Source organism: Pholis gunnellus (genome assembly GCF_910591455.1).
Source record: "Pholis gunnellus genome assembly, chromosome: 5".
Taxonomy (NCBI): Eukaryota; Metazoa; Chordata; class Actinopteri; order Perciformes; family Pholidae; genus Pholis; species Pholis gunnellus.
The window spans coordinates 4819089-4832130 of NC_136531.1; the positions used below are offsets into that span (position 1 = coordinate 4819089).

The 13042-nt window shown below is 41.5% G+C and overlaps 1 protein-coding gene across 1 annotated transcript; it reads right to left on the minus strand.

Moving 5' to 3' along the window:
• Window positions 1–458: 458 nt before the first annotated feature.
• On the minus strand, window positions 459–10357 carry rcor3 (REST corepressor 3). Its single transcript, XM_079159513.1, has 12 exons — window positions 10175–10357; window positions 9999–10055; window positions 8905–8982; window positions 8676–8728; window positions 8050–8211; window positions 7711–7835; window positions 7362–7440; window positions 6286–6501; window positions 4954–5031; window positions 4391–4448; window positions 3549–3793; window positions 459–3016 (listed from the first exon to the last, which is right to left on the minus strand). The coding sequence occupies exons 1-12, from the start codon at window positions 10296–10298 to the stop codon at window positions 2600–2602; spliced, it is 1692 nt and encodes a 563-aa protein (XP_079015639.1). The 5' UTR covers window positions 10299–10357; the 3' UTR covers window positions 459–2599.
• Between the last annotated feature and the right edge of the window lie 2685 nt (window positions 10358–13042).

A 13042-nucleotide genomic window follows, 5' to 3' on the forward strand; every position in this document is an offset into this window, starting at 1 on the left:
CACTTTAATGTCATTGTAATTACTTTATACTGCTCTGTAGTTCAATAATACATCATAATTTAGCAGTTGATTTATATTTTGTATCAATATTCTGCATCTGCAAAGCTTTAAAATCACTATCGTGCATTAAAAAAGTACATTTTCCTCAGAGATGTAGTGAGGTAGAAGTATAAAGCAGCCGAAAATGGAAGTAAAGTACAAGTATCTGTTGGTAGAGTACTTGAATAAATCTACTTAGTTACTTTCCACCACTGCACTCAGTGTCCACTTTATTAGGTACACCTCTACAGTCTAACACAATACAGCTGTTCTGACATAAAGTTAGATAGATGTACAGCGAGCCGGTCTTTATTGCGAAATTATTATAAAAACAGGCTGTTTTGAGATGCGTTTTGGTTTCTGATTGAGACAAACGGTGTGCACAGATGTGAAGAATACAAACCGTCAGATGGTACAAATGTAGTTTTTAATGAGACGTCTCAGCAGCTACATGTTGAACAGCAATATTTTACAAGTTGTACTGAAACTCGATGGACTCTATGAACGACTCGATGACTCCAGTTACATTTAACGCCGTGATGCATGTTTGTCCAAAAAGCATTAAGAGCACTTTCACAATGATTTTTTTTTTTTTCACACCAAGTCCAAACTGATAGCACCAGGAAGAAGAATAAATAACGAACAAAAAAAAGACAGACAACACATCCGAAGCTCACATTCCAGATGAAGCTAACATTTAGGGTGTTTCAAAAATGAATCTTCAACATGTGGAAAAACAACAGCTACTCTGAGAAAGTTAAATCCAACAACAGGACAATTAGAAGAACAGCGAGGACCATTTCTCATTTGGCTGTCGGAGACGATTTCTACACTGAAGTGTTTTTTTTTAGCGTTTTCAAAAAAGCATCATATCAAACGTTCGTCACAGAGTTAGTTAATGAGTTACTGACGGCGGATTGGATGGACAGCAGGTTACAAATTATTCAAATAGATACCAAACTGTACACGTAGATGTCTAATGCTACTGTTCACAACACTGAGGCTTTCAGTTCAACCTCCATCTGTTACACAAACATCATGACTGTCAGAGAGGTTTTTTTTACCTCTGCTTAAGCGCTGGGTGACAACAAATCATAAAAACTGCCATCATATTTTGTCTCAGTGGCGCATCATTTAAGGACAGGTCTGGTGATACATTTCTCTTCATGTTCAGCCTCAAACCAACAATAAATTTATCGACTAACTTAATTTGTATCAAAGCCTGATATATCTTCTTCCTCTGTGCCATGAAGCTCCATTGTAACACAGTTACACTGGGGAAAAAAACTACAGTGACCCACTGTTTTAGGGTAATTACTGAGACTTTTTTAAAGATTTACTTCTTCAGTAGGAACCAATGAATGTGCCTGGAGCTGAGAGCCACATACAGTAATTCAGTCAGTATAGAGAGCGACTGACACAATGTTGGTTTGAGTGTAAACATGAGACTTGTTGACAACGAGAAAAATATGCCAGACATCAGCCTCAAGTGTTTCCTTATATGTATCTAGGCTTTAAGGTCGTATGTAGTAAACATCGTAAAGCCCTTTGGAAAATGTGTGAGCACGTTATTGACCCCCTAGTGGTCATTACAGCCACATCGGGAACAGACAACATGGAGTTTCATCATCGGTGGAGCTAAAAATGTAAAGTTAGTCCTAAAAGATCATGGTTTTCACTAAAAAAGGGTTCATCCTCTGGGGAGCCAGTATTTGTTGGAATCATTTGTTTGGACCAATCAACAAGAGAGGGTTGAGAGTCAGCAGAGACTCAGTACAGTATACATGTAGATAACTCTGGAAGGTGGAGGATTAAGACAACTCATAAAAGATAATGAAATGAAATCAATACAAATGTTGACTTTCTTAATGTAAGAAGATACACTGATTCAAGTTGAATTTAAAACCCAATTCAAAGTTATATTAGACTCTATTACTTTATTTCAATTAGATTAATTTAGCTGTAGAAAATACTGCAACATCCAGCCTTTAGTATCTACTAGGCTGCTGATGAGACTTTGAAATGTACAGGTACCGCTGTCGTGTGCCATTTTTGTTTGCGGTTTATGCAGTTATATCCAAGTGGAGGCATAATGATAAAAGAAAAAAGCAGGGACCCAAGATTGAACCCTGTGGGACGCCAAAATGTTTAGTGACTGAAAAGGTTCTGCTTTAATAATCTGCAGACTTTCTGTGACAGATTTATAAAGACTGAAAGACTTGGTAGTCAAAGCTCTTTTGCAAAACAAAGATTTGAAAGCCAGGTGTCCATAAACCAGCGGGGTTGCTGCAAGTAAATCCTGTGGAAAAGACAAACGTCAACCCCTAAAAATACTGCTGACCAAATAATAAACACTTTGGATTGTGTTCCTTGTAAATGTGTCACCTTTATGTTCTTGTGTGGTGAGAGTAGAAAAACTGATCGGAGGCCGTGAAACTCGCTTTCCTTGTTTTGAAGAATTAAGTCATTCAGATTTTCCCACAGGACCTGAACGCAGCAGCTTCCGATTTGAACATTTTCTTTCTTGTGTCTCTTCAGCAGAAACTCAGTCCGACGTTCGTCAGTGGAGGGAGGAAGACGAGGCCTCTGATTGGTGGACGGCCATGCCGGGGGGCTGCTGGGCGGAGCTTGGACCGGACCCCCCGGGGTTGCCGCCGAGGGTCATGGGAGCGGGAGGGCGTGGGTTGAGGCGGGGGGGCATGGGGTTGGAGGGGCGAATGAGTGGCGGGGGCTGCTGCAGGGTGGGGCGGGGCTGCAGGAAACGGGCCTGCTGTTGGAGGGGTGGAGGTTGGCGGTGCAGGGAGGGCGTGGCCGGGAGGGAGGGCCGCAGGAGGGGAGGGGGCTGGTGGAGGGAGGAGGAGGAGGAGGAGGAGGAGGAGGAGGAGGTGGAGGTGGTGGTGGTGCTGGACGTCACTGGAACCTGAGCCGAAGTGGAAGAGGAGGCAGCAGGAGACGCACCTGAGGAGGTCACCTGACCCTGCAGTAAGGAGAAGGGGGGGGGGGGGGCAATAAGTACATCACTGCAAGTCTATATTTTAGTAATTAATAATAATTCCACTACAGTTGCTTTTATTGGTTGAAATGATAAACTTCGCTGATGGTGTGTCACTTCAGCTGTCACTACCAAAAAGCAACAAACAAACATGGAAATAGTGAAATAGATATATTGAATTAAGTCATTTTAACATTCAAACTGTTGCTTTTTTTTCCTTTTTCTAAAACTGAAATAATTCAGATGTTTACAGTCTTTTGGAATCACAAAGAGGTTTTTTTTTATTATCATGGGACACTGTAACAAAGCAAGCAGACTAAATGTGGACTGCAGTGAATTATCTATCTGCAGCAAGTTTCATTTATTTTTCTAAATGAAGTGAGCTGATGTAAGGAAATCAATCTAAAAACTGGTGTTGAATGTGAAGCATGCAGGTAACGTGGCACCAGTACACAACATGGGATATAAAACAACTAAAACCTGAATAACCTGAATACTATAACGTCAAATGTCTCACCTCTTCGTCCTCTTCGTCAGTGCTCTTCCCCGACGGTGTGGTAGAGCTCGTCTTCCCCTCCTCTCCAGAGGTGACGCTGTCTCCGTTGGGAGCTCGCGTTCCCCGCTCGGCCTCCCACTCCTGCAGCACCTCGTCCAGGTTGAACCGCCGCCGGTAGTTCACAAAGAAGTTCTTCACCTGGCCCACCGTCTTATTGCCGATGACGTCGGCGATGGCCTGGAAGTCTTTCCCGTATTTCCTCACGCCTGAAGAGCATCACAGAGGGTTTGTAATGATGTAATCAAGTCTTAAACTGCCACCAAAAAAATACAGTAGAAGAAGAAAAATAGGCTTTTGAGAGGGAGATTTTATCCGGTGCAAATGTATTGACTTGGTGTTTGAGACGATGAGGAAAGTCATCAATAAGTCCAATATTCTCTCCTCTTTTAGCTCTGTTTTCTCCACCATCACCTGAGGGAAACATCTGTCTCTTTAGCTGCTAAATGCTCCACTATGTTCACCAGCTAGCCTCGAACTATGTCTATCTGCTGTTTGCTGCTGAGCAAGTAGTGCACAGTACAGTAGCTTTACCACAAAACATAGGAAGTGTAACACAAAACCAAAACAAGGAGCTAAAAGAGGCTAAAAAAAGCTACGTAGAGTTCTGCTAATTCTCTGTGTTTTCAACTACGAACGACTCCGCTCACATACACATATTTACTACAAGTTCTAATCTTCTCCCCGTTTTGCTAACGGCACATTACTGGAGATAAAGACGCTGAAACTGCTTTTTCACTATGACTTTAGAATAGAAAACAGTGCTCATCGTGCATTTGTTGGATTTCACCTGTGAAGAAGCTCACCTTGAACAGCCAGGAGCTGCTCGTCTGAGGTCCAGCGGGCGTTCACCTTCTGGTTACACTGCAACAACAATGACTCGATGGTTAACTAACTGACACCAGAACCAGAACCAGAAGATGTGGGAGTCATGTTGTCGCAGAAAATATATTACCATAAGAGTTAAAGAACTAACAAACCACCGTCCGATATGCTTTAAAGAATATTATTATTATTATTATTAGAGAATATTGATGCATTCAAAATTGCACTTAAGTAAAAGTACAAAAGTATGTTCTAAGTATTTGATTGTCATCATTATATTACGGGACCATTATTATTGATGCATTAACACATAAACAGCACTTCAATGTTACAGCTGGTTGAGGTGGAGCCCATTTAAAAAGCTTTACAGATACTTTTGGTAGTTAAATAAATAACAAAACATCATATAACATAAAATGGAAAACACTCGATCTGCCAGCACATATGTGATTAACTGTGATAGTAATTTGGATGTATAGTTACTCTATCAGACATGCTTTATGAGGTGGTTTAAAAGGTGAGCCTCGTTGCATCTGTGATGTACCTCAGCCAGTCTGAACTCTCCGATCCCAGAATCCAACATGTGTTTCAGTCCGCTGTTCATCTGCTTGGCGTTCTGCACCTGAAGAACGAGACCCAAACACTCAGCTTAGCTTCAACAAAACTCTCTGCTTTCAATGTTGAGCTGTAATGTCCTTCAGTCTCTTGAGAGACAGTGGACTGACAGCAGCAGGACCACCAGCAGGGGGCAGTGCAGGAACATGGACAGGCACTGCACAGGACGACTCAGGGACACACCTGGGGGGTCTTTCACCCACCTGTGCTCAAACAGATCTTGCTACCAAGTCCACCGGTAACGTTTTACCGAAAGAATGAGCGACACAAATGTTTCCTGTGATGATCTCTGTGGCGAGTTACTCTCTCTGTCAATAATGTCACAACCGTCTTTACACCAATTTCACTAAATGTACTAAAACAGCAACATGCTAATGTTAGCGAGCTAATGACAGGCTTATGTAATGTGATGGTTTACAGCTGTTCTATCATTTGTGTTTACTGAAGACATCTAGTTTATTCAAGATACCAAACTAAACTCTTTTTCCTCAAGGTCCTCTTGGCAGATGTTCCAGAGCTTTTGATTGTTTCACACTGTCTTCATCAGCAGATTGTAGATGCTCACATGTCCATTTTCTTCTGGCCTTTTTTTTTTTTTTTTGCTTAAGAATCTCAGGACGTCTGGGTAAACTGCATCTGATAAATAGAAAGCTACTAATCGGAGCTTGTTTTTGTCAAGTCAACTATATCAACTTTAAATATCAACAAACAAACACAAGTTACGAATGTAACGTTGGTTCTGTGTCGATGCATGAAACAGAACTGTTGATAGAAGAACATCTGCCGTTTTAACACGCAGCATCAGGTTTGTTCATCTGTTTTCTTTGTTTGGATCATTCCGTATGAATCAGTCTGGTGTGAAGGTTCCATTCATTCTATTCCTACATTAGTGTGCTGACTACATTCAGCCTTGAATACAATTAGTGGAACAGTTTAAATGTGTTTGACAGCTAATCCTTACAGGCTACATTACAGCTTTCCTTTGATGGTGACCTCTTACAGCTCATCATCCCTTTTATAATGAAGAAAACTCAAAAACATGATGATTCTCAGGCAAGTCCTGCAGTGTCTTTTTTTTCCTGTGATTTCAAAGCGTATTTAAGGACATTTATTACTGATGGTCATCAGAGGTAACGATGAATTCAGAAGGTCTCGCTCACACTAAATCTAAGCTGGTTATAAATATTCATTTCTGTCTCATTCTGCATCGGTTTTCGCCGCCCCTGGTCTGGAGCAGGAGGACTGTTGGAGCGTCTCCTACCTGTCTCTTGAGGGACACCAGCTCCATGTCCAGCTGACGGAGGAGGGTGTTGGCGGCGGAGGAGCTGCAGGACACGGCCACCACGTCCTCCTGGGTCAGGTACATGCCTTTGGGGGGGCGGCAGCGGGAGCGCTGGTGGTGTCGGTGCTGCAGGGTGTGGTGCTCCCGCCGGCCCAAAGCCACCTTCGAGCCCGGCACCACCGGCTCCACCTGGTTCTGCAGGGAGGAAACACAGAGCTGCTCACTGACCAATTTAAACTGAAAACAACAAACAAGTCAAACATGTAACTGAATGCATCAATAAGTAAGATTGTTAGTGCGAACGACATGTTCTACATGTTCTTGTGCATATATAATGAGATGGGCGTGGCTAAAGTATGAAGTTTGATTCTTTTTAACTCCATTTGAAATATTGAACAAACGGTATTGTTTATTGATGTAGTCAGTATCATTATTTTACTTGTCTTTAACTACATTTTGTCAGTTTCGGGATTCAATAGATGAGAAACTGAAAATGTAATAGAAGCTATTTTCTGAATAATTTACCGTGTAAACTGTTTTATGAAGTAAAAACATCAAACAATAACCAGCTCCGGCTTCTCAAATGTTTGGATTTCTTTGTAGTGTCTTATAAAATACACTCAGTGTCCAGTTTATTAGGCACACCAGCTAAAACTAGCACAGTCTCTAATCCAACAGTCCTGTAATAAATCCTCTTTCATGAAGTTCTAATGTTCAGTTTGTGTTGATTCAACTGTCGGATCATTTCAAAGGATGTACTTCATGCTGCTGTTGAACTGGATTCTGTTATTTTGCCAAACCGTTCTAGATTTTCTAGATTAAGTAGCTAATTGGAAAAAAAAGACAGATTCATGTTAGTAAAAAATAAAATAAATAAATGTTGCAGACCTGCCAAGGGACATCATTTGAGAAGTGTTTTTGTTTATTACTCTTTTTCTGTTAAGTAAGGGTCTAATTCAAAAACATTTGAAAATAAATGTATAAAAGCCCCATCTTAGATCACAGAGGTTTTAACAGGGACTTCCTGTAGTGAGTCATCAGGTGTGTTGTCGTACCTCTTTCTTGGTTTCCTTGTTGGGGTCGTAGTCGCTGTCGTTGGCTTCGATGGGAGGGGCCTCCTCCATCTCCTCATCACTACGCCAACAACAACAAGAAGCCAAAATTCACGTCATTTTAACAACAACAACAACAACACAGCCGGCCAAGATCCCAAACAGACACATTAGACACCAAAGAAGAAGAACGTAAACACGAGATATGACGACTCTGGTCTGAATAAAAAAAAAATCGACAGAAAATGACGTATTTGCGAGTATTTGATATACAAATGGTCATCTTGAGGGTGAAGTATTCCGTTAATTGGTACGATGCCGTTTCTTTTCTTCATAAACTGAGTGACCGTACCTGTCGTCCTGGTTGCTCCTGTTGGCCAGTTTACGAGCCTGCCGGTCCATCAGGCTGGTTCTGGAGCGAGTCTTCTTCCAGGAGTAGTAGTACTTCACCAGACTGGAGATGGATTTGTCCGGTAACTGAAGGAAACATGATCAAAAAATTCAACCTTTACTGCTCATCAAGTCTTTTTCCCGTAAAAAAAACATAATCTGAAAAGTAATCGGCAGCGACAGTATAAAGAAGTAGAGAATGGTAGTAAATGGACTTGGTTATTTTGTGACTATATTACGGTTACAGTACATCAGACACGCAGTGGGACAGACGGGGGGACTGATGGGGGGGGGTGTTTACCATCTGCTGGATGCGGTGGAAGCTCTTGCCGTGGAAGCTGAAGGCCTGTTCAAACAGCACCTTGTCCTCCACCGTCCACTCGTCTGGAAACGGGGTGAAGTTCGGCAGGTCGGCCAGAGACTTCTCTATGTTGTGTTTGTGCCAGAACAGCATGCCGAGTGCCTGCAGACACACACACACACACACAAAGATTGATTTGACTTGTTCATGAGCTGATTGGATCTCTATTAAGTCAAAATAGGCTTTTAAAAAAACTTATTTATCCTATTTTTCTGAAACCCTGACATGATGAAACTCTCAGAGACTTTACTTTCCAGTTTGGAGAAAGTTTTAGGACGTTTAGGGAGTATAAAAACAAAACCTCTTCTTCTTTTTCCCCTTTTTAGTTGAAGACGTTATTTTATGGTCAGGACGTCATCCGTCAAAATCAATGTATGTGCAGTTTCATGACAACAGCTGTTCTGTGTGATCGGCTGTACGGACATTTAGAAAGTTTCCAACTTCATTGTCACACAGTCGAGCTCACATCATCGCTTTGCAAAAGTTTTCCGTTTTGGAAAAGCTCCGTCGTCGTGAGGTGGGAAAGCGATACTTTAGTGGACCGGGGGGGCTGAAACGTAACTCACCTGCTCCACGTTGTATCCATGTTTCTCTTTGGCCAAAGCGATGTATTCGTCAACTGTGGGGAAAAACACACACAGTTGCATCAGTCTGATGGAGGACTGCAGCAATGTGTGTGTTCCGTGTTTGGTGTGTGTTCAGTGTCCTGTGTTTAGTGTGGGTTCAATGTGTGTTCTGTGTTCAGTGTGTGTTGTGTGTGTGTGTGTGTGTGAGGATGAAAGGAAGTTGACTTACGTTTGGAGTCGACGATGGTGTGATACGGAGACCAAACCAGCATCCCTCCGCTGTCTTTATCCGTGTACTTAGTGGAGCCTGAACAAACACAAAGAACATCACACTCATCTTTGAATCTTCACTAAACTTCTAAAGGGCCACACCGCCAACATGAAGTTCACAGCACAGAAAACTGTTGAAATAGCTTCTGTGGCTCCAGAGGGAGCTGTCCAAAGTTCAGTTGCATTGTGGGAATTGTAGTATCTGTTGTTTTTAGATTTAAAGTAAATGATACGATCAAAAATACTGATTGTGCCTTTTAACAAATGTATTATTACAAGTGTTAACAGGATTATTTTGACACTGTAAAATATCCCAAGCGTGGGTCACAATGTTATACACATTACAGGCTGTTCTTAAATTAAAAAACAACAAATGTTGGTGGATGTTTTATCAGATTTTTTTTTATGCTCAAATATTGATGTTAGTATATCTTTTCAAAAAATGTTATTACTTTTTTTGTGTAATCAAATTTACACAAAAACTTATAAAATATATATAAAGAATAAAGAAATAATAAACAAATGTGTCAGAAAATAAGATATATTTTAAATGGGACACAGTGTATAAAATGAAATATAGAACTTTATTGCCTTGCTTGTTTAAAAGTAGTTACTGTTAATTTATTATTATTATTTTATTATCATTATTTTGCCCGCAGCATTTTCTCTAACTTTGGCCACAACGAATATATTACATTATTTAATATAAGTGGAGGGGAAATAAATAAGAAGAATGTAAACAAACCAACTCCATCAAACTTCATTAATTAGAAATTCCTGAATGTCACAAGTTGTCTGTGAGAAGATGAGGTAGCCTCGGTTCATGTTTCACTCTCCGGTTAATAACAATTCATCAACACGGAGAACATAAACTAACACCTAGTTTAAAGTACGACGCGTCCACACGAAGCTGTGTGCGCGCAGCGTGTGTGTGCGTGTGCGTGTGTGTGTGCGTGCGTGCGTGTGTGTGTAGTGAACAGTCTGTTACTGAAGGCTACATGTACCGAGGCTACCCCCGTCCGTCACTCCAGATAGAAACCAGTAAAAACTCACCGGGCTCGAACTCTGGAATGTTGGCCTGATAATCGGCTCCAACCCGCATTCCCACATCTGGGAAGAACATCAGCATGAAAAACAAGAGAAGTTTGATTAAAAAAAAAAAAAAATGTTCCCGTTCAAAACGCGCACATACGAGAGAGCGACAAGAGGCTGTTCGAGGCTATACTCACCGTGTTCGTCGTCGCTGCCGCTTTCGTCAGAGAAATGTCCATTAGAAGCGTTGGACGGACTCTTCGTGCCGTTTGAACGACCTTTCCCTAAATACTCCGAGCCTTTATCCATCATTCCCGGCATCTTAGCGCTCAAATTCGCCGTTTTTCAGCCGCGGTGTCGGGATATAAAATGTCACCAGGAGCTGGAGGTTTTTTATTTTTCCGCTGCTGTTCGCTCGCTCGCCGCCGCTCCGTCCGTGTCGCTGTCGCGCTCTTCTCTTCGTTCCCACCGCTATATTTACAATCGCTTCGAGCCGTAAGTCCTCGTAGATAACGACAGCAGAGTCTCCTCTAAATATATCAAAGTGTTAATATGCTAAAATCAGCTGCGAGGGAGATTGTTTTCCCCCGGTTAAAGCGATTACTTAGCGGGGTCTAACCACCGCAGCGGAAGGGTTTTTACGCACCCTCTGGCGGCAGTGCGACTCCAGCTACTGCGGCTTCTGTGGGAGCAGATCCCTCCGCCGACACAAACTGACAGAAAATGAAAATAAATACAAAATCCAATCAAAACAGAAATTAAACAGCAACACAACCTATATTAAGATAAATAAAAGCAAAAGCGAGTCTGACTTATCTGATATAAATAATATAACATATAAATTAAACCGTAAACATCATAATTTCATATAAATACAAGTCACAGGTTATTCACAAAGTAAATACAATGACATTATTACACAATGTGAAGTAAACTGATTACATGTTGATGATAATTCAGCGTGTTGTTTTTGTTTTCTCTCCTCGTTTAGCAGTCAGTGTTTTTGCACCGACTCTCAATGACCAGCAGGGGGAGACAGCGCTCAACAATCTAACACCAGTCAACACTCCCGCAGAGACGACACAGTTATTACTGTCGGGACATTATTTAAACTCTCTGATCAATTACTTCAGGTTCATTCATTTTGATTCACTTCTACTCAATTATATATACAGCAATAACCGGTTAAATGCATGTTACTAAAGCAGTGCAGACAGTTGTAATTTGTGTATATTTACAGTTTATATAATAAAGGTTTTTTAAAAGCACAAGACATAATTATGAGTAAAAAGACACATTTTAAAAATAGTTCTCATTTATTTATGGTATTATATAAAGTATACAAGAGTTAAACGACCAGTTCACCACCGAGAACTGCTCAGTGGAGTGATTCAAATTCACACTCAATGTTTTGAAAAACTCGAAAATATCTTTTTGCGTTCTTTATTTAGGACACGCCCCTTTAAGAAGGGCCAACAATAACAGCAAACAATAGTGACAACACACAAAACAGCAAACAGTTAAACATACAGACAAAACACAATAGTTTTAAAATAAAGTTGGTCGTAAAAATAGTGTCAATAAAGTTTAAAAAAAATCTTCAGTAGAAAATAGTTCCTCTGTGGACATCATTTATTGATTCTGAATACTGATGCGTTCAAGGTCCCGTCTGGCCAGGTGGACACCTCAGAACTACACACAACAGATTATATTTTAACCAGAATCCAACCAGTAGGCTACTCTTATTTATTTTAGTTTTATTTTGTCTCCAGTTGAATATGTGGGACTTTTAATTTGAATGAATACAAATGCAGTGAGGTCTACGCACGATTTAAACACAAGGATCCGCCTTCTGGCCCTCTTGATGGTGCAATTAGCATTTAATCAAATCATCACAAACATCCACACCAGGGGGCCCTCGGGGGCCCCTCACTCTGGTTCAAGTTCCCTCTCTTTCTAAAAAATAAACTTGGTTTTGGTTGTTTTGATCAATCTGAGTCTATGTCAGGGTATTTGACGTTGACGTTGATAACATAGTATAGTGAGTTTATTGACTTTCAAAATGGCCGCTTTAAATGTGAGTATTTTTCGATCAGTCCAGTGTAAGCGGCATCGAGATAACTTGCATTCTCTCTGCTGACCAGCAGGGGGCGACTCCTCCTATGAGAGTCTATGAGAAAATGACTCTACTTCTCTCTTGATTTATTACCTCAGTAAGCATTGTCAACATAGAGATAGATTATGGTCCATTTAGAGTCAAACAGACCATAAAGTAGAGTATGCTTTAGGGCGGGGCTTATTGTGATTGACAGGTCGCTGCCTCTACCAGAGCCGTATCCGACATCTAAGTCACTCCTCCGCATTCACTTCCGTTCATCGGTTGCAAAAAAAAACATGGCAACGGCCGTAATCCAAGATGGCGACGGCAAAAATTGTACTCGAGGCTTCGTAACGTCACTTATGACGACATGTAGGCGTCCTCGTTAACGTCCAACCAGACATTTTAATACTGTCAACAGTTGTGAGTCTAGGTTTAAAGTTTGACAACTCATCTTGAATCCTGCAGCTAAACTTCTTTCTTCACCGACATGCGAACACATAATGTTTCTGTTCACACAAGTCTTTATTTAATCAGTTGATGCTCCGCTGCAACTAGGATCAATATTAAAATGTGTTTAGAGATTTGGGTGAAGTGACCCTTTAGTTACAACTTGAGTGATGTAGCCGACTGATGTTTACCTCTCTCTCTATCTGTCTGTGTCTGTCTGTCTGTCTGTCTCTCTCTCTCTCTCTCTCTCTCTCTCTCTCTCTCTCTCTCTCTCTCTCTCTCTCTCTCTCTCACACACACACACACACACACACGCTGTCCTATGCTCTCTCGATCGCTGCCTCACCGTGGCTCATCACGGAGCTCGTGCTGCAACCATCTGCCAATAACAAGCCTGCTATGAGAGAGAGAGAGAGAGCGAGCGAGCGAGCAAGGCTCCTACTCCACAGCGCGCGGGGCTCGTGCAGCATCAGATATGTGAGCGGCGTGGAAGCAGCTCTTCCTCGCGCTGCAGGAG